Source organism: Phalacrocorax carbo, chromosome 17 (assembly GCF_963921805.1).
Source record: "Phalacrocorax carbo chromosome 17, bPhaCar2.1, whole genome shotgun sequence".
NCBI classification, from domain to species: domain Eukaryota; kingdom Metazoa; phylum Chordata; class Aves; order Suliformes; family Phalacrocoracidae; genus Phalacrocorax; species Phalacrocorax carbo.
The window spans coordinates 3,571,289-3,591,983 of record NC_087529.1 but is presented as its reverse complement, the minus strand read 5'-3'; the positions used below and the strand labels follow the sequence as shown (position 1 = coordinate 3,591,983).

Below are 20,695 nucleotides of genomic sequence, written 5' to 3'. Positions count from 1 at the left end.
GCATAAAGTACAGCTATTTCAGACTCCATTTTTGTGACAGCCTACTGCTTCCTGCTTATCATAGCTTAGCAGAAGGTGGCTGAATATATTCACATGCTGTAGGGAACAGAACTTACCGAGATAAGTCTTGGGGGGGATATCATTGGATTTTGCTAAGTAGGGTAACAAAGCTAACATCCACAGGTTTTCTTTTGATTTTTCTCCCATATCTAGGATTGTAAGGGGAAAGATTAAAGATTAATTTCCACATGCATTTTTCATTTTAGTATGAAGCAAAATGTTCAGTCCTGTGAATCTAAAAATGTGTTACAGTAAAATATTTATCTAGGTCGTGCTACTGGCCACCTTTGACTGTAGATAATGTGAATTTGCGTAACTGGCAGAGAATCAGAGTACCGAGGAAAAAGTAATAGAGAAGTGGACAACTGGAACTTTCCCAAGTGCAGTAAATAAAACCACATTTTAGTTTCTTTATTATCTTCTTTCATACCTTTGATATTAAAATCTTTCTGTTTATATGAATAGTTCCTGATCAAATTAAAATGGAAGACAGAGAGTCAGAAAAAGAACCTGAGACAAATGAGGAGAGAAACCACAGTTTATGGACTAAGGAGTCATTTAATCTAGCAGAGGAAACAGAAAGGTATGAAGAAAGGGTGATAAGGCATGTTTCCTTTGAGCTACAAAGATTTAGAATAAAGTTTCCAGTGTATTTTAACAAGATTCAATGCTTACAGTAAGCCACCTTTTTTAAGAACCCTGATAATTATGTTTTCTTTTAAAATGTGTAGTATGAAATTTGCCAGCATCCATTTTAAATCTTTTATTCGCCAGGGCTCACTCTACTCTTGATGATGTTTTAGAAAGAATGCTCCGTGCGATTCCTGGAGATGAGGAGGTCCAACAACAACCTCAGGGACACGCTCTCGGGTTAGCTGATAACTGATATATTGTTCATAAGTTTGTCTTGTGTTCTGAGTCCAGACCTATGCAGGACTTCTCTGAAAAAAAAAGTGCTGTCACTCTTCAGGCAGTAATGTGTCAGGGAACCTGCCTGGAGGCATCAGTCTGAACTCTCCATGCTAAATGGAGAGGGGAAAGAATGTTTTGTTAATATAATTTCGTGTAGGTGGAAAGCAAATACTTCGATAGGCTTGAAAGGCAGTGCATAGTCTTGACAGAAATCTGAGGTGATTTGACAGAACGGTGGATTTTCTGAGATAGAGAAGAATGTGCATTAAGAGAACGGAATCATTAAAGTTTTTTAGAAGAGACTTGAAAGAAGAGCCTGGGAAGATGGTAATACTGGCATGGAAATACAGGAGGAAATGAAAAAAATAGCAGAAGTCATATATACACCACTTTTATTTGGGTTATGAATCTTTTCCTTACTTTTTTCCTCTTGGAACCGAAGGTCAGAGCCTAGTAACTCTGAACAACTCCACAGTAAATGCCAGTGACTAATCATAAGTCATTCTTAACATACATCTTATTGAGGAACAAAAGATATCCTTGTCTTTGGCATCCAGATTTGTTTTTTTTTTTCACTTGAACACAGAAGACAAATGTCCTGCTAATCAGGAGGATCTTGGCGACAGGGCAGGCCGATTCCTGCAGTGTATATACTGCCATGTTGGTAAACGGCTCAATCCAAAGCCCATTCGCACTTGCAGTCAGACGACATTTACTTTGTGCTGTTATGTAAGGAATCATTGGAGTCTGTGAATGATGTAAAGCTAAAGCATATATGTAGTCTTGGAGGGGAGAGGCAGTTTGGGGGTTGGAGGGGGCAGTTGCCCAGTGTAGGTCAGGGTAAAAACGAAAAGGCATCTGGTATCTCCAGAGGCTTCTGGTTTAGCGCCCTGTATTCATCCTGTCTAAAAGAAAATACAAAAAATTTGAATGATGCAAAAAACTCTGCCATTCAAGGGCTGCAAGTGTGCAAGATGGAGGTGATGTTGGAAGGAAGACGAGAGTAGAGGAAGGCAGAGCCGGGGCCAGAGGCAGAGCCCCAGAAACCTGTGCACGGGGTTCAGAAGGTCCTCTTCGTCTGTAAAGCTACTGGATGCTGTGCTGGGCAGTATCGCATTTATTATATTGTTAGCACTGAGTTTGTCGAGCTTGCACAGGCTAGTTCTTTGCTTTTCTTGATTTCCCCCATCTGGGTACTGTTTCTATCCTGTGCTTTTAAAGGAGGGGAAGCTGCTCTAGAGTTCAACTCTCCAGAGGCACTTGAAAATTTTCTGATCTCTTCAGTCATTTGAGACTGACAGCATCGTGGACCGTTTGCTGGAGTTGCAGAGTCTCTCTCATAGTGAGCGTGCCGTTTCCTCTACTGACTTGAAAGCACTGAAACGCAGCTGATAATGCTCCATCTGTGCCTTGTTTAGTGCTCAGCCTCTCTGGCTTAGGCACCTAAATGCTCCCCACTGTGAGGCCTTTGGTTGCTGTCAGTATGGGTTGGTGTGTACCTGTGATGTCTATGCTAATGCCATCAAATATCTTAAACATCGGTTTTGGTCTCATCTCCCCTGGCTTTCCTTTAATAGAAACTAGATAAAATAAGATAAAATAAAAGTGTTTCCTCTGTTCTGTAAGTCCAAATCTCCATGAGGAACTCTGAAAGCTGACTGGTATTCTACAAATAAAGCAAAAGGTTGCCATTTTCAACATTTCTCAATTAAAGATGTTTCTTACTACAGGGAGGGGGCTGACGTACTCGGGCTAAGTTAATGTGCATTTAGTGCTATGCAAAAAATATGAAAGAACTGGGATTAGGTCTGGAAAGAAGGTGGCAGTAGCCTTTTGTTTTCAGAGAGAACATTTGATGTTTCAGTGTGTAGCACAAGATGAATTAAAGGAGGCTGCTCTTCAGTGTTGTGGGCGTGTAACACTTGTACAGCAGTCAGCTCTACAACACACCTTTTGCTTTCCAGTTAGGCACCCAAAGTTTGAAATGTCCCAAATCACTAGTTACTTTTGGAAATGCTGATGGTAATTTTTAAATGTAGATGTCTGGAGGTAACATCGTTGTGCTTGTTATTTGCACAGCATTAGCATATATGACCCTGGTTTTCTGTCAGATTTCTGGAAGACCTGGGCCGGTGGGGATTTGGGATTTGGGTTTTGAAAACAGAATGATTTCTGATGGCAAAGATGGTCCTGTGTAATGCACCCAACAGCACCAGAGCTGGGGCTGGCTTCTGATTACAAGTGCAGCTTAACAGGTCTAGCGAAGAGAGCTGCAGCGCTTGATTCAGCACACTGCTAGGTGCTGACAAAGCTGGAGCTTGCTCTTTCTGAAGTGTCGTGTGGCTGTATATGTTCTTCTTGCTTCTGAGCTGAATTCACATGTTTTTTTTTAGACACGCGTCCTGAAGATCAGAAATCCCACTTACAGGAAGAGCCATTCCCATTCAGGTGAGCCTCTCTGTGAATTAAATTGGGCTTTTCGTAGAGATTTGTGTATTCTCACTCTGCCGTGTGAGATACACTCTTGTTTTCTGTGCTGAGGAGGCGAAGGGGGCAATATGAAGTCCCATTCCCTTCAACCTGTAGTTTGATGTAAGAAAAAGCCAACCTTGTAACTTGTTTTTTTCTCCTACAGGGTAATTGTTTTGCATCAGAGCTCTCCTACATGATTAAAACGGACAGTGGATAAGTTCTAATGTATCACCTGCTTACTGCTGCTGGTACACTATACAGCCTGCGAATTGCAACCCTTTGTGGCCGCTTACAATTGAACTTCCTTTCACCGCAGCAGCAAATACAGAAGAAAATCTAACGCTCTACTTTGTAATAGTGTGTTCTGGGTTTACGCCACCGTTGCATGTAAAGGCAGGCTCAGTAACATCGCAGAACTGAACTGTTCTCTCGTACAACATCCTTATGAAGCTGGCTACGTGGTGGGGGTTTTTGCTGCGCGTGCACGCTTTCATAAGCAAAAGAATTTCTTGTTCTGTTGCATTATGCAGTTTTCAGTGTTCAGACAAAATTATTGTATTCCTGTGGGCTGCTGTTACTGCTCAGGCACTTAAATTTTCCCCTGCTGGAGTGTGGAGCACTGTTACAGCCCGTGGAGTGTATGTTTCTCCTTGCTCATTAAATTTAACAAGGTAATTTCTTGTTTTTCCCTTTTCTTAGTGCTTTTGTGATCCCGTGTTGAACTGATTTGACTGATTAGGGAGATTAATTGCTGTGCAAAAAGCTAATGAGAAAAAGGCAGTGTTCTCCAGAGATTGCAAGTGCAGCAATACATTTCCTGCCAGCGTGAGACAAGACTATGAGAAAATGTGGTCATTGTTACAGAGGGCCCGGTTGTTTAATTAAACCACACTTTTGGTGGGCCTCATCCCCCCCCCCCCCAAAAAAAAAAAAAAAAAGGGAAGGTCCCTGTGTATGGTAGAGCTTTGGATCAGGGTTTTCATGGGCACAGCAACTTCATGTTTAACTTTTCTTGTGATAAATACTGTCCAGGTGCAGGTGTGAAGATTGTCCTTGTCCCTTTCTAACAGGCACTGGGATTTTGGCTCCCTTCGTACAGCTGGGCGCACCGCATATTGCCTCTCTGGTCCTGTTCCCGTAAGGAGGTGCTGCCTGTCTGTAACTGTTAGTTAATTTGGTTTAACAATACTAATAAAAGTTTCCAAGGCTATTGTGCTGCCATGTGGTTTTTTTTTCTGGTTTTGGAGTTCTTTTCTGGAGTTCTTTTTTGCTTTGGGGTTTTTTTATTGTTATGAACTCTCTTTCCCATCATCAGACTATAGATACAACTTGATACCGACAGAGCTCCTCCAGGGAAGATGCTGCAAACTGGCAGACTTTGGGGAGCTTCCTTTAGAAGGGATCGAGAAAAAAACAAAAAAAAAATCTTTCATCCATTTAGTCATGCCGTGGTAGTGAGAGAGCTGGAGCAGAAGCGCCAGCAGCAAGGAGCCTGCGGTTTGAGTTCTGCGCCCCAGGTTAACGGCAGTGCACAGGAAGCGGGGCTCACTTTTGTGCATGACACAATTCTGTCCAGGCAGGAGTGTAATATTTTCTAACCCTGGCTCGTATCAGCTGCAGGTACCCGGTTTTCTCTGTGTGTGAGTTCTGTATCCTTGCTGCAGGCGGAAGAACTTTATATTCTTGATATAAGCTGCTGCAACAAGATCCTACCGTACATCGGCCTGGGGCTATGCAGAGCGTCGTGGTACATTGCAGCCTGTTGCAAGGAGCAGAGAGTCACGACAAACACCTGCAAAAGTTAAATTGCAAATTTATTATGTGATTCTGTCCTTAGCGGCTTATGGGTCACAACTGACAAGTAGCCGAGGGTCATTCCCTCTCACTTCGGGCAAGGTTTTATGTTTCTTAGACTTGCTCAATTAAATAAACAGTAATTAGAAACTGTAGGGCTGGAGCAGCGGGGTGGAGCGGAGCAAGCACACGTGCATTTTACATGCATGTACTTATGTGTCGCTTTGGTTTGCAGCATGTGAAATCTCCTTAACTTCTTGGATTTCTCTTTCTGTTTTATCTGTCAGACCAAACGGTGGGCCAGCTGTGAACCATTTCCCTATCATTTTTCAATCTTAATGTGGAGAATTTTTATTTCTGTCGGTAGAGAGCCTTTCAAGTAGTCCCATAGCCTGTCTGCTCTCCTTATCGAGGCCAGAACGCAGCAGTTGGAGATTTCAGTTTTTCAGCTGTTTGTACTTTTCCAGCATGAACGTAAATCATCCTAATAACATAAAGCATTGACACAAAAGCTCTAATTAACAGGGACAATTAAACAAGGACCAGTGAAAGACAGCAGAGGAGATCAGACGGGGCCCATCTAATGCTGCTTTTCAGCTTCCTAGAGAATGAAAGACCAATTAATTAAATTAAAACAGTGATACTGAGCTGTTCTAATCCCCCCCTGAGCCGCTAGCGTGCGAGCCGTTCGGCACGTAGGAAAGGAAGCAGGGATAGGGAGGTCGAGCCGTGGGGCTCGGGGCACTGCCTGTAGGTGCTGTGTTTCCCGGGAGAGGCTTCCAGGACCCCGCGGTGAGTTTGAGGGAAGACAAGCTAAAGAAAAGGAAATGTTCATTCTCTGAACAGCCGTGTTTCAGCTCCCTTGTACTTGTCATTGTACTTGTCTTGGGTTTGGGTTTTTCATCTGGTTTTCGAGCAGAGAATCTCAGAGACAAAACCCCCTTATTCCCCCAAATCTCATCGTGATCTGTGCCAGTCCCAGCTGCCTTTCTGAGTGCCCATTACCAGGTTGCGGACAGCCTCCCGGGGAGGCAATTTAGTGAGGCGATGAACAACTAGCGTTGCTTCCCTTTAACCCCTCCATGGGTTTGCTGCAAGAGCAAGAGCTGTGGAAGCCGGTGGGAGGAGGAGAGGAGCGAGGCGTGCTTGGGGATCGTCCCAGCGCACGGTGTGCGGCAGCAGCCGCACTGCGGAGGGGAGGCTGAACCTTTGAATCTTGTGACTGGACCCATCTCCTTTTGAAAGCAATATAAGTGTTCAGAATCAAATTTTTGAAAGACAATTACCTATGAAGAATCAACTTTTGAAAAACAATTACCTAAGATCGAGGAATTTAACAGAACAGAGGCTCAGGGAGCTGCTGTCTGCGGGGTTGTCTAAACCTTGCGCTTGGAAGCCTTATCCGTAGGCTCCTAAATCGCATAAGCTGCATCGCGGCCCAGAAGTGTAATTGCAGCTGGTGTAGAGAAACATTGTGGTTTGAGATTCGAGGTCAGGTGTGGAGCTGTGGAGCCCCATGGAGGGTTTTTTTTTTTCTTATGGGCTTTGGCCTCTTGCTCTCTGCTCAGGTCCTGGCGTTCGGGCAGCAGTGGCCCAGCTGTGCCTTGTCCTCAGGGTCCACAGGGCCTGTTACAACCTGTGTTTTCACCCTTGCTGGGAAATCAGTGGATTTAAGACCTTTCTTTATTGCCTTAAATATAAATAGAATATATAACTTGGTGTTTTTGAACTGTTTTTTGTCTTGCTGTTCGTTGCGGTGGCATCTGTGGCCCTTGCCACGAGAGAGGTGGTGCCAGCTGTAGTAGGAGGAGGTGAAGTGTTTGCTGGTAAAAGAGATGCATGTGAACTTGTCAATGTTTAATAGTTTATTAAGGCAGTCTGTGCTTCAACATACCCGCCGGATTTATGCCAGTTTCACAGCGTGACCTTAAGCTTCCTGGCAAGATCAGGCGATGCAAGGAGGACTCGGGCTATCTAGGGATGGCGAAGATGTGGCTCTGCCCTACAGATGCTTTGGAGGTGGCAACAAAGCCGGACCGCGTTCAGCCTGACACCGGGGCTGAACTGGGTGTTCTGCATCGAGGGAAAAATTACTGGTTGGGGGGATTTTTTTGTTCTTAAAAGACTCCTGATTCCCTGAGGTGAGGGGCTGGAAGGGAGGGGTGTTTCCTTAGGGGAGTGAAATAAAAGTGCGGTTTATCCCATGGCTGGGGGCTCCTCTCCCACAAGGAGACGATGCCGTGTGTATCTGGGGGGCACCGTGAGGGCTGCTGGGGACCTCTCTGACCTCCAAGAGCCGCCCATCTCCTGGGCGCAGGGAGCAGCTACAGCACCGGGCCCTTCCCTGTGCCCGTGTTGAACGAGGCTGAGCCCGAAGCTGACGCTGGTGCAGGCAGGGTCTGGCAGCAGTTAGACGGGGTGAGACGGTGTCACCTTGTTCCACAGCCTGTCGTCAGCGACGCCTGTGCGGGGGCTGGGTGCAGCCGGAGCGGTTTTTCCCGTCCCCCACGGGTGGGAACCGCAGCACACCATTTTCAGCAGGCAGCTCTGAAACTGGGCAGGGAAGGGACAGGTTACGCGTCGTGGCAGAAAGCTGGACTCTTGTTATATTTTGGGTGAGATCTGTATCAAGTCCTAGACCAACTCTTTGCAGACCCTGGCGGTTTCTTGACAATAAAAGTTTCATTCCGTTTGCTTTGTGTGTTCAATGAGCAGTCTGTGATCTAAAATTAAGTTGCCTGACCCCATAAAATCATGGAAGCAGAAAATGAGCTCTTGTTCGGGCTCAGAGGCAGCTCCCTCCCTTTCCATATCATTCCCCTAACCTTGCTGCTTATACAGCACCTCCCAGATCGAGCCTGCGTCTACGCTTCCAGGTAGGATAGATGGTTCCTCCACATCTTATGAAGCCATTGAGTTGTTCTCCAGAAGCCCCAGTGAAGCTGTGGTTTCGTTACCTAACGTCTTTCTCTCTCACCTGTTTGTTCATGAAGACGTAGATGATTGGATTGTAAACCGTGGCGGTCTTGGAGAAGTAGGAGGGCAGGGATGCGAGAGCTGGCTGGATGGCGATGCCTTTGTTGGTGGCCACCACCAGGGCAAACGTGGTGTAGGGCAGCCAGCAGATGAGAAAGGCCATCACCATCGCGATCACCATGCGCGTCACCCCCCGCTCTGCCTGCTGCGTTGTGTCCGATTCCTGCTGCTGCGCCGCAGCCTGCGGCGAGACAGGGAGCGAGAGATGCCCGCTTAACAACTTCCAACAGCATCTCCATCCCTCGGGTGCCCTGACATCAGCGGCAGGTGTCTGTCAGCGCAACTGTCACAAAAACCTGCCGTGAAGCATTTCATCCCGATGGCGACGTGCCTTGCCAGCCTTTTGTGAGCAGAAACCCATTACCTCCCCTGTACTCGCCGTACTTACCGCTCGCAGGGTCAGCAGCAGATTGGTGTAGGAGAAAAGAATCAGGCCGAGGGGCATGACAAAGCAGGTGACAAACAAGGCCAAGATGTAGCTGTTGTTGTTGCTGCCACCGGTGTACCAGTTGGGCCCGCAGGAGGTTCTCAGACCTGGAACAGATAAGTTTTGAAACAAGCCTAAGCTGGTCCTGGGCTGGGATAGAGGCTCAGTAACAGGCTCCAAAGTAGGCAACGCTGGCGCTGCCCCTCTCTGCCCAAGCGCCTCTCGCTTGCCCATCCCCAGCGACCTGGAGATCAGCCGCTGCAGTTTTTGGCTGGCCGGCCCCTCTGTGGAGGAGGGTGACAATTTGTGGCGTGCAGCGTTACGCCAAGCCTCCACATAAGCAGATTTGGGCTGGGTGGGGGCTGGGTGCCACTCCGTGTGCTCCATCGGCCAGAGCAGCTCGTGGCTCCTACATCCATCAGACGCGTAGGAGCGGCTGCAGCGTGTTGTGCAGCGGGAAACTTCCAAGGAACAACCTCCAAGAGAGGATTATTGACTGATCAAGCAGGAGGTGATACCATTTCAAACACCAGAATAGAGACTCTCTAACTACGCTGCACTTGAGAACGATACACAAGAAGCTGTGGAGTCGAGCTCATCGTGTCCGAAGCGCATCTCCCCTACCTTCGGGCACGTAGCTGCTCCAGCCCAGAAGCGGTGGGGTCGTCCAGAGCAGTGACCAGCTCCACGTGAAGGCGCAGCCGCTGACAGCGTGCCGGTGCTGGAACCGAAAGTCTCCCAGGGGTCTGCAGACCACAACGTACCGCTCGAAGGCCAGGATGGCCAAGGACCACAGCCCCACAATGCCTGGGGAGAGAAGGGGGGGGGGTTGTGTCTTAGAACAGGCTCTGCTGCTGCTCTTCTGCCCGTGCTGGGACGTGGCAGATTGTCATTAAGAGCTGTTGAAGTAAATATTGTAACAAGAGGTCAGATGTTTTTCTTACGGCAAGGAGAGCTGTGAGGATATTTAGCCCTTAAAAATAAAGTTGGCAATTGGGTGTCTGTGACGCATCGTGGTTACGACCACGGTTTCTGCGCTGGAGTGTCCTCGACAAAAGGTTTTGTGCCGCGTCTCACGCTCCTGGTGCACACACAGATAGCCGCGTGCTGACACAGCGGCCAGCCAGCACCCACAACGCACACCCTGAGCGAGGGCTCCTGATGTGCACGGGTGGTATTTCCCTCCCTGAGACGATCAAGACAGAGCATGTGGTGACATGGCAAAGCCAACCACCTACTTTAGCCTTTCCTGCATTAAAGAATAGGTTAAAGAGACAAGCGTTACATGATGCATGAAAGCGTTGCCTTTAGGAGGAGCAGGGAGTTGCTGAAACCGTCCCCGAAGCTTCTTTGCTAAACACAATGGCCCCGAGCAAAGACCCAGACAGGTTCGTGTTCTGACCTGTCAGGGAGACCATGAAGCCCTCCAGCTCGCACATCTGTTTGCCGAACACAAAGAAGCCATTGATGTTGTTGGAGAAGCTGACGGAGCTGCCGCAGAGCGTCACCAGCAGGTTGGCCATGGCCAGGTTCACCAGGATGTAGTTCAGGGGTGACCGGAGCTTCTTGTACCTGACGGAAACCACGACGACCAAGCCATTCACAACCAAGGCGGAGACCATGACGATGCCCATCAGCACAGCCACTGACAGGTACGTGCCCCGCGGGGCCTGGTGGGGCCACTGGGGGCCATCGAAAGGCCCTGGGGTCCCGTTATTTGGGGTCTCCTGCGAGCGGTTGGAGGCGTACATCGGTCTTCCGGAGCACCAGCGCCGGTGGAATCGATGCAGGTGACCCTTATAAAAGACCCTTTATAAAGCAGGAGGGCCTGACGCACCCCAGAGGAGCTTTGCATTAAAATACCTTAAGCTTTTTTTTAATCTGAAGGGTTTGTCCTCCCACCCTCCCTTTTTATAAGCAGCTCTTTACTCCGGAGGGGATAAAGAGTGACTTAAAAAAAATCTGATGACTGAACAATGCATCATTTAATTGAGTAAACAGATTTTTTTTTTTTTCCTGGTGCTTCCCACCTGCCTTCCCCCATAAGCATAACCCCTGCCCAGCCTCGGCGCCCGGGACTGGCCGCTTGTTCCCCGTGCCGTGGGTTTTCTGGGCTGCGGGCGCTCCCGTCCCATTGCCCTGTGCTGGGAGCCCAAGAGCCAGCCCCGCTGGGAGCACCGCGAGCCCCGAGCGCGTGGCGCGGGGGGTGCGGGGTGCTGGGGCGCGGGGGGGCAGCGGCGGGAGAGCCCCGCCACAGAAAGGGGCACAGGAAAATCCCCGCCGACCCCCGGAGGCCACGTCGGCCACTGCCAAAAGCCACGTGCTGGCCCCGGTCTGGTTCAGCTGCACTGGTTATAAACATATGGGATAAACATGCATTAAATATAGTAATGTAATTAATATAGTAATTAATATGTTTTAATAATAAATATAAACTATATAAGATATATTTTATATATTTATAGTATTATATAGAAGAATTAATTTGTGTATATACGTACACATTCATACATGGATGTACGTGGAGAGAGCATGCAAGACCGTGTGAAAGAGCATGTGACCTGTAACTATATATAATAAAATTTATACACCATGTGTAATAAGTAGTATATTCTTATGTCATATATTAAATAACTATTCTATACAGATAGATGCATACTATATTATACAAAAGTAATAATACGTTTAAACATATGAAATATATAATATACAGTATTATATATTATATATTTATTATACATTATAGAGTGTGCATGTATATATACATGCTTTTATATACATGCTTTCATATGTGTGTGCTTTTAAATGTAGCTACCTATATCTGTACCTACATATACTAGACATTCACATATATTTTTATATATTTGATATATGCAACATAGAAATATTTTATACATGCATTTATAGACATGTGATATGTTATATATATCATAACATCATAATATAGAGTGCCCGTATAAATACAAATATATCTACATGCATACATATATAGACAGCTGTCTATAAAAAGTTATTTTTATACACATGTATAAATATATAATATATAAGAATGCATGTATTTATATATACATGTATACTTGTACTATATAGAGGAGAGATTTAAAAATTATATATGTATGCAGCTAACATTGTAATACTAGAATATATAAAAGTGCATGTATATGTGTAGGGTTACTTATATATACATACAATATATAATATATATTTAACATCTATATCAAGAAATGATATAATATTATCTATATAAGTATTTTCTACACACATAGCTATTAAGTATATAAAATATTTACATGCATATAAGAATTACGTGTAAAATATACTACAGCTAGTGTATTTATATACTTACACATGCATATATGTGTATCTATTTATAAAGCTACCTGTGTATAGCTGTCTCTTTAGCAGACACACAGACAGACAGAGATAACCATAATCACTGCACAGACACACACACGTACGTACGCATCCCTAAGCCGCGCATCCCGGGGGCGGCCGCCGCCCCACCGGGGCCGACACAGCCCGCGTGGCACCCGCCACCCCGTCCCACAGCGGGACCGTTGGCCCTCGGTGCTGCCGCTCCCTGCCCGGACGCCTCTGCACGTCCCCGTGTCCGGGGGCGCTCGCCCGGCTCCGGCTCCTGCCGGCGCTGCAGCCCCTCCACCTCGTCTGCGTAAAAATGGTACGGGGAAACGCCAAGCCTTGGCTTTTAAAAACAGATGAACAGACACAGCATATAACTAACTCATTCGCCTGTGCACATACACCAGGTATATATGCACATTCGCACATAGATGAATGAGTGTATATGTAAATATGATGTGTGTGTATAGATCTAGATTTGTATCAGTTCAGGGGGGATGTAGGCATATCGGTTTAAGGGGTTGGACTAGATGGCCTCTAAAGGTCCCTTTAATATATACCATTCTATGATTCTATGGCTCTATATATATGTAAAGAGCGTGTGCTGTCTGTCTGCCTATATATCTGTGAGGGAGGCTCAGTTCGGGCCGTACCTGTGCCTGGCTGGGCTGGGCGGCAGGGAAGCGCAGTATCGCCCGTGCCGCCTTCACGTGCCGCCGGAGCCTGACGCGGCTGGTGTAACACGTGCAGGGACCCTTGGCAGGGCCTTAATCTCAGCGCAAGGGTCCAGGCTGAGGCGCAGCGATGGCGCAGGGCGAGGAGGGTGCTAACGCCGTCAGGGCATCCCGCGGGAAACGGCAGCCTCCGAGGCGGGGATCGCCTGCGGCACCGGTGAGCAGCCCAGCTGCTCGCTGCCTCGACAGTCACTGCTGACAACATGCGTTCAGTCAATCCAAAACTACAGATAGACATTAAACGGCACAGCTGGAGCAGCTGTGCGGGGGGGGGGGGGCGGGTGGCACCTCAGCTCCCTCCCAGACCAAGGAGGCATCTCTGCACCTTCACCCTGGGGAGGACGATCACAGCATCCCAGGTGGCAAAGCTGCCCTGGCCCCGCCCCGGGCACGGCACGGGGTGCCTCTAATGCCCGTCTGCTGATGCCGCTGAATAGCACCTTAACTGACGCGAAGTTAATGGAAACTTCAGAAAGGCCAGAGGTTCTTTTCTGTTTTAATCCTCCCTCAGCTGATCTCCCTCCCACCCTCCACCGCCGGCGCTTGCAGTCCCTGTGCGAACGCCACGGCACCCTGCCGAGGCAGAGCGGGGATCCCTGGTGAAAGTGGGGGACGTGGGGCCAGCGCAGTTACAGTATTATCATGGTTTTTCGCAGCAGCAAGAGATTGCAGAGTGGAGAATAAAGCCAAGCAGCACCCGATCCTCTGGTTCAAACCCATGTCCTGCTCCCCGAGCCCCCAGCGCTTCCTCTCTGGGTTTCTCGGTGCTCCATCGGAGATATGCTGTGATGCACTGAGCTCGCACGCGCCCGGGACCGTGGTACCGACCTGGGGACACTCAAAAGCTGCACCGCCAGCATGGACTTTTTTTTTTTCCCCCTTTTTATTTTGGGTTCTCATTATAAATATTAACAAATCTGACAAAAAGTACACAGATAGATAATACTGAAATACAAAAGTCTTTTAGGATGCAGGTAAGGACAGTTTCTGCAGCCTTCACATGGTAGCAAAACATCAGTATCAAACATTTCACGAGGCCTGGCATGACGACCACCACTCTGCATGCAGCTGGGACGGACAGACGGACCGTCCGCTTAGAAAAGACTGGGATACAAAGAGGAGGAATCCACACACACACACCACACCACGTCCTACTCCACCTCAGGCATAAACCAGTTTCATGGCAAGAGGTGCTGAAACAAACGGTGGATTGAAAGTAACTTTGCGAGGAAAGGGAGGCACAGCCAACGCGGCGCTCCCATCGCTCTTCTGGAAGCTCAGACCCAAACCAGGTTTTAAGGTGCTGGACCAGTGACAGACAGAGAGGATTACTGGGAACATCCTACTTGACACGCTGCCGGCATTCGAATAAAATCCATGCATATCTGGAGAATGCATTACAAATATTAAGTTATTAAAAAAGCCCCTATGAACGTTGGTGTCCCCCCCCTCCCCCATATCAAACAAGGTCATCACTTTGAAAAGTAAACATAGGTTTCCAGAGATGCGATTGCTTTCCAAAAAAAGAAAATAAAAGAAGTCAGCAACACACACACACACAGAGCTACAGGGCTCAGAAGCTGTAGGTAATTGAGGCTGATGGGGAAAACAGCAGCTCTTCCTAAGAAATCATGGTTTAAAGGCTTCAGAAGTGTCTGCCGAGGTGCAGCGTTTCGCAGAAAGTTCGCTCATCCCACCGGGCGCCGGCTCTCGAGTGACCACGACAAAGCGTGTCAGCGTCCCGTGGGAGGAGGAAGCAGAGATCAGCCAGGGAGGGTCACAGAGGATGCGAGCTGGGATTAGTATAGTAATATTATTCTATTATTGCTGTGCCGTACACAGAAATTTGGTTTAGATGCTCTTTGAGGCAGGAAATGGACCAACCTGGTGGCTGTGCTGGAGCTGGGCATCTCTGCAAACATGATGCCGGCTTGGCCCCGAGGCTCAGCTCGCTGCACGCCAGCAGCTTGCACCGTAAAGTGCCTTGGTTGGGTTTTAGGTAATGGCATGAATCGGAAAATGATAAATAAGGGAACAGTGATAGAAAAAGATAGCCTGAAAGCTGGCTTTGCTGGAAAAATAGCGGTGCTGAAGCCCAGCTGCATGGCTCTGGGCGGGAAGGCAAGGTTTCATTAGGAGAGCAGCTGCTGCAAGGGCAGAGCGAGACTTCTCTGCCGGTCCCAGGAAGATGGAACAGCCGGCGACTTTGCTGAGCTTTTTATTTCACCCCCCACTTCTGCAAATGTGAAGCCACCCGACCCCAGGGACCGCAAGAGGGAAGCCGTGGTCTGCACAGCGCTTTCAGCTTGCTGGGTAACTTCACATGGGTTATTGGAGAGGATGAGCACAACATTTCTGGAAGAAAAGCAAACAGTCTTCCTAGATTATCAGGGGACACAATCATTCCAACGGCGGAGCATTAAATGCATAAAAGACTGTTTAGGCCCAAACCACAGAGACTGACAAACCACCAGAAATATGGCACAATTGCCTTGAGAAAATAGTTCCAGTTTTTAGTGACACCTTTTGCTCATATTAGATACACGAACGGAGACTGATGCATTCATTTTTGCCACTGAATTGCAAGGCAGCGAGAAGGTAATTCAGTAGAGCAAAGAGTTAGGAGAGGAGTCAGAACTGCAGTGCATGCAGGCGTGTGGTGTCCGTGTGCGTGTGCACACGTGCGTGCGTGTGTGAGCACGCGTGTGCATGCTCGTGAGTGGGCGTGTGAGTCTGTCAGGGTGCAAAGAGGCATTTTGGAAAAGCCTTAGGGGCCGGGACCTGCTGAGCAGAGCAAACCGCCGCTGCCTTCTTCCCTGGGAAGGGTTTCCCTGCAGCCAGGCCCTGGTGTGGGGTGTCCCGCTCTCCCGGCTGCCCCGGTACCACGATCCCCCCGTATCCAAAGCCGTAAACGAGAGAAGTCCAAAGGCCGTGGCCGGCAGAGCTGTGCCTGCCCCGGGAGCGGCCCCGTGGCGCTCAGTCGCTGAGGACAGCCCCGGGAAGCTCGTTTGTTAGCGTGTGCCAGCGCTCGATTTTCTTGTCCTTGTTTTTCAGGCAGTCGAACCAGTGCTTCAGCCGCTCGCCTTTGGCATTAATTCCTAGCACGACTCCACCTTGAGAGAGAGAGACGGAGAGAGGGAGAGGCGGGGTGAGGATCAGCCCTGCGAGGGATGCTGGGGGGTGCCGAGGGGTGCTGGGGGGTGCCGGGTGGAGCCAGGTCATGCAACCGCTCTCACGGCATCCGATGACACGACCTGATGTGACACACAGGCAATCACAGCCCGGCTTCCCTGGCCCCTCACGGCTGTGGTCTGGGACCCGCCCCAGGCAGCTTGTTCTTGTGCCAAGGGCTGGATGCTCACTGCAAGTGCAGCAGCTGTCAGGGATACTGGATGTTTGTCAGCAATAAATCACAGTGACCAGTAACAAAATCACAGGCCTAGACATGCAACAGAGATAAATGAAACCTCCCTGTTAAACCTGTTTTTTTACTCAGAATAAAAGATGTGAAAGCAGAAGGGGAGAGGGAGACGCATCCTCCCCCTGCGTGGGTGCTCCTTGCGTGGGGGATGTCTGAAGTGAGGAGCAGCGGGGCTGGCTGTGGGAGAGGAGGCTCCGGTGCAGGGGAGGGATAAAAGAGAACAGAAACCCAGCAAGAATGAACGTGGGGATGGAGAACAAGCCAGGAGGCTGGAGAAGTGCAGAAGAACAGCAGATAAAAAAAAAGAGGCCAGGGAGACCTTCTGGCATGCCCCACTCACCTATGAAATCGTTTGATTTCCCGATATCGTAGTCCCACACTGTGACTTCCAAGGTCTTTTTCGCCAGGTCGCCATGCTTTATCTCATAGCAAAACTCCTGTTAGGAAGCAGAGACAGAGTCAGGACGAACCCGTGCTGGGTTCCTGCGGGGGCTGGGACCCCCAGGAGGGGGCTGGGCTGTCCATCCTCCTCCTCAGGCTGCTGCCCTGTGCTGCCCATGGGGAACTCAACCTTGATCCCTCACATAATGACTGAGGTTGGGGTTTGGGTTTTGTTTTTTTTTCTTTTAAATCTAAGGACTGGTAAAAGTCCTTGGCCAAGAGCCACAACTGTCAAAAACCCACCTCATTGAACTCAGGGTTCAGCGTCTTCTTCTTCACCGCTGTCTTATGCTTTGATTTCTTGTCCTCATCTGGTTTCAAGTAACTGTAATGAAAGCAACGCAGCACGGTCACACACCGGTGCCGTACCCCGTCCCAGCGAGGAAGGCAGGTAGGGCCGCCCGGGTCCTCCCCTGCAGCCCAGACACGGGTGGGGGCACCTGCGGCTGTGGGACCAGCTCCTGAGCAGAGGCAGGGTGAGATGGGTGGCTGAGCCCCCCGAACCTGCAGCCCCCCTCCTCCCCTCCTCTGCCAAAATGCTGGGGGTGGCTGGAAGGAAGCAGCATTTCCCCACATTACACCAGACAGTCGCTGGCTGCCATCAGAGAGCACTGATTATCCCATCTCCAGTCCCTAGGGGACACTGGCACTGCACACATGCTCCCAGCTCCCAAATCAAAGCTCCCAGCCCAGAACCAGTCCAGACTTGGGATCGTGTGACCGCTCTGCCCATCCAGAGCCTTGCCAGGAGACAGAAACCCCACGCAGGTGTGTAAGAGGGAGCAGGAGCAAGTGCAGCGACTGCAGCTTCGTGCACCGCTGGTTCTTCCAGATATTTTGCAGCACAGCAGCAGGTCTGAAAAGCAAATGAGATTAAAGTGTCATCAAGCAGAGAGGGGACCTGAAATCTGGGCCAGGCCAAAGTCAATCCACGATCATTTCATGTTGGTGCTGCTCCTTTAAGCATCAGTTCTGCTCCCTCGTTATACTTTCCAGATCTTGCTTATAATTATAAAATTAGGGCTTGTACCAAGCAGCATCGCTTGTCTGTCTGCTCTGATTCAAGCCCTGCAGATACAATCTACTGCAGATAGCATAACGGGCACCTACAAAACAACTGTGTGCAATAATGGGAATTATGCTACTTCAGGGACTGACCCTCCGTTGAGCATTTTAAAAAGCAAGAGTGGCTTTTTATGCAAACACCTCCACTCCTGAAGAACAATTAAATAAGAAGACAGAAGCGTGCTGCTGATAATCTCCATTACTGGCCTCCCAGGTGCGGTTTATCCCAATAGCTCTGCCTTAACAAATACCATCCCTGACAGTACCAAAGTTTGGGTCAGCGCGCTGGGACCACGGACGTGGGATGGGTGCAGGGTGGGGGTGGGGGGCTGCCGGCCCTTCCTCACCATGGACCCCCCTGCTTTGCAGACAGCAAGTTTAAAAAATGCCATCCACCCAAAAACCAGGAGCTGCGGCAACGCAGGGCCCCACGCCAGCCTCGCTCTGCGTCAGCAAACCATCACCTTCCTCAGCATCCCTTAATAGCCCCTGGATGACACCGACTTCCCTGAATCATTTGGGTGAGGCAGAGTCACAGCAGCCCATTACAGTCATTTTAATGTCTTTTTTTTTTTTTTAAATTGCTGATATTTTTCACACGGAAGGCACTCCCAGTCATTTACATTGCACAGTGTCAGCGGGACCTGTAAATGTGCCCTCAGCTCTGTTAACCAGGCCCTGGAGCCATCGGAGCCATGGGTTGCGATTAAAGTGCTGTCTGACCTAATTACACACACGTCGTAATTAGAGCCCTTCCAAAGCGCAGGGTGGTGGCCCCGCTGCCAGGCTGGGAGCTGGGCTGGGAGCCTCCTCTCCCTTGGGACCTGGGCAAGGGGTGATTAATTGCCCATCCCCTGGGGCTGGGGTGGGTGTGGGTGTGCCTGCACCCCAACGCCACCGGCCAGGAGGGCCGGACCTGACCCAGCAGCCACCCCCATCCCAGCAGGGGCGGTGTGGGCTTCAAGGAGTGAAAAGGCTGAGGATATCACTGGGAAGGAAAGCAAAGGCACCCGCAGGTGCTGAGCGAGGTCCAGGACCGTCGGGCACAGGCACCATCCTGCTCGGGGGATACCTATCCCCCCGCCGCCGGACGAGACCCACCACCCACCGGGCTGGGGCCATGCCATCTGCAAAACCCAACCGAGCCTGTCTGCTTTGGGCCACCAGTTCTGTCCCCAGGGCCGCGTCCCTGCCGCAGACCCCCTCCCAAGGAAGGACAGCGCCGGCCGGCAGCCCCGAGCCTGGCAGTGGGGCACCACAGCCACCCGGCCACTGCCGAACCGGCGGGGATGACATGGTGTCCCGGAGCGGGGTGGGCACGGCTGCACGCCACCGGGCAGATCCTGCACCTACATGGCTTTGAAGAACTGTAAAATAATCACCGGCTCCAGGCGAATGCAAGCCGCTGCCGTGATGCCCTCATTTACATCGCCTAACGAGATCAATTAATTTCCATTGCAGGGAGAGGCAAGAGGGGACAGCACGGCTTCACCGAGGGCTCGCAGCATCAGCGTCTCGCCCGGCCTGGCGCAGCCGCAGAGCAGCACTCACGTTTTGACGTAGGGGTCGGAGTAGCCGTTGGCGTCCATGGCAGCCAGGTGGGCGCAGCGGATGATGCCCACCAGCAGCCCCTGCTTCTGTGAGCTGTACTTGAGGGAGATGAGGATCCGGCCGCGCTCCTCCAGCGACTTGTCCTCTGTTTTATCTATCTGGGGGAGGGAATGCACCCAGTCCGGGGGCTGGTCCAGGACACAGCCACGGCCAGACACCCACCTCCCCGGCACAAGGGATGCTCTCCCCATGCGTGATCACGTTTCAGGGGTCAAACTACCCCATGCTCCCACGTGCCGCAGGGAGAAGCTGCTGTATCTGCAGGCCCACGGCGGGGGATGCTGCTCTGAACCCACCACTCACTGGCAGCTGCTTCTCCAGGCAGATGTTGAAGTTTTTGGTCTGGTTGGGCTTCAGTTTCTTCAGCGGGATCCGCGTCTCCCCAATGAACTCGTTGTGGCGGAACTTGTCCTCATCACAGACTGAGATCCTGCAACAAGCATGGGGTGAGCGGGACCGCCAGGGAGAGGGGAGGTGATGGCACGAGGGAAGGGGCTGCCCTGTGGCACTACAGGTCCCCCCAGCAAGGGTGTGACATTGAGGCCACCGTTCCCCAGCCCAGTGACTGGGCACCTCCTTCACAGGCAGCCGGAGGGCATCAATCCGCTGCTACAGCCCAGCCAGGGCAGCTCATGATGTTTCAATGTGACACCCAATACCTTGGTCTGCTTTACCCCCGCAGCCGAGACCGCAGGCTGCCGGGATGGAGGACGGGCCAGGTGGAGGCTGCGCTACACCATGTCTCCCAGCTCCATCACGCAGCTGCCCATGCAGAGCTACCTGCACGCTCTGGCTGGGCCCCACAGCCACCACGGCCACTTCTCCTGCTCAGACCCCATCCTGGCCAGGTGTCCTGCACCCCCCGGGATTGCTCTCACCCCGCTGGGGACGGGGCTTCCTCCAGGGCAATGCTCACGAGCCCTGGACATCGCAACCCTGCAGTGCCACAGTCGCTGTGTCTAACGCACGCCCTAGCCCAGGCACTGTCAGAAAAGCAGCCTGGGGCCTCAAGCATCCTAATGGCTCTTCCACTAAAACATCAAGTCATTGGTGACTAAAGCAAAGCTATTCTGAGCCGCCGTCAGCCCAGCTGCATCCTGCCCAGCCGTGGAGGCTCCTCCTAAATCCGCTGTCGGACCGCGCGGCCGGGAGAAGCGTGCCTCCCGCAGGGCTCCCTGCTTTCCCAGCAAGGAGCCCAGGCACTTTACTGAGTGTGGCAGCTCTCGGGGTGTCCCCTGGCCCTGGGCACCTGTCTGCCCAGTCTGGGACATGGAGGGGATGCTCCACCTCCTCTCCCACCAGGTAGACAAGACCAGGAGATATTTGCAGACCCAGCCTGTGAAAGGCATCGCACCTCAGCCA

At 50.5% G+C, this 20,695-nt stretch overlaps 3 protein-coding genes across 3 annotated transcripts in view; 1 reads left to right on the top strand and 2 right to left on the bottom strand.

Moving 5' to 3' along the window:
• TEX14 (testis expressed 14, intercellular bridge forming factor) overlaps nucleotides 1-4,119 on the top strand; it is a 35,390-nt gene extending 31,271 nt beyond the window's left edge. Inside the window, exons 28-32 of the mRNA XM_064468256.1 lie at nucleotides 526-643; nucleotides 835-930; nucleotides 1,930-2,039; nucleotides 3,366-3,420; nucleotides 3,608-4,119. Of these exons, the coding sequence (XP_064324326.1) occupies nucleotides 526-643; nucleotides 835-930; nucleotides 1,930-2,039; nucleotides 3,366-3,420; nucleotides 3,608-3,641 (413 nt within the window). The 3' untranslated portion in view covers nucleotides 3,642-4,119. The remainder of the gene's footprint in view (nucleotides 1-525; nucleotides 644-834; nucleotides 931-1,929; nucleotides 2,040-3,365; nucleotides 3,421-3,607) is intronic.
• Nucleotides 4,120-7,502: 3,383 nt separating this feature from the next.
• LOC104047034 (pinopsin) lies at nucleotides 7,503-10,452 on the bottom strand. The gene is made up of 5 exons (XM_064468214.1): nucleotides 10,104-10,452; nucleotides 9,326-9,508; nucleotides 8,663-8,808; nucleotides 8,216-8,455; nucleotides 7,503-7,791 (listed from the first exon to the last, which is right to left on the bottom strand). The coding sequence occupies exons 1-5, from the start codon at nucleotides 10,450-10,452 to the stop codon at nucleotides 7,648-7,650; spliced, it is 1,062 nt and encodes a 353-aa protein (XP_064324284.1). The 3' UTR covers nucleotides 7,503-7,647.
• Nucleotides 10,453-13,656: 3,204 nt separating this feature from the next.
• Nucleotides 13,657-20,695, bottom strand: part of DOC2B (double C2 domain beta) — a 36,911-nt gene continuing 29,872 nt past the window's right edge. The window contains exons 5-9 of the mRNA XM_064467550.1: nucleotides 19,637-19,763; nucleotides 19,274-19,431; nucleotides 16,901-16,982; nucleotides 16,557-16,653; nucleotides 13,657-15,908 (exon numbers count right to left, since the gene is read on the bottom strand). Coding sequence (XP_064323620.1) covers nucleotides 15,772-15,908; nucleotides 16,557-16,653; nucleotides 16,901-16,982; nucleotides 19,274-19,431; nucleotides 19,637-19,763 — 601 coding nt within the window. The 3' untranslated portion in view covers nucleotides 13,657-15,771. The remainder of the gene's footprint in view (nucleotides 15,909-16,556; nucleotides 16,654-16,900; nucleotides 16,983-19,273; nucleotides 19,432-19,636; nucleotides 19,764-20,695) is intronic.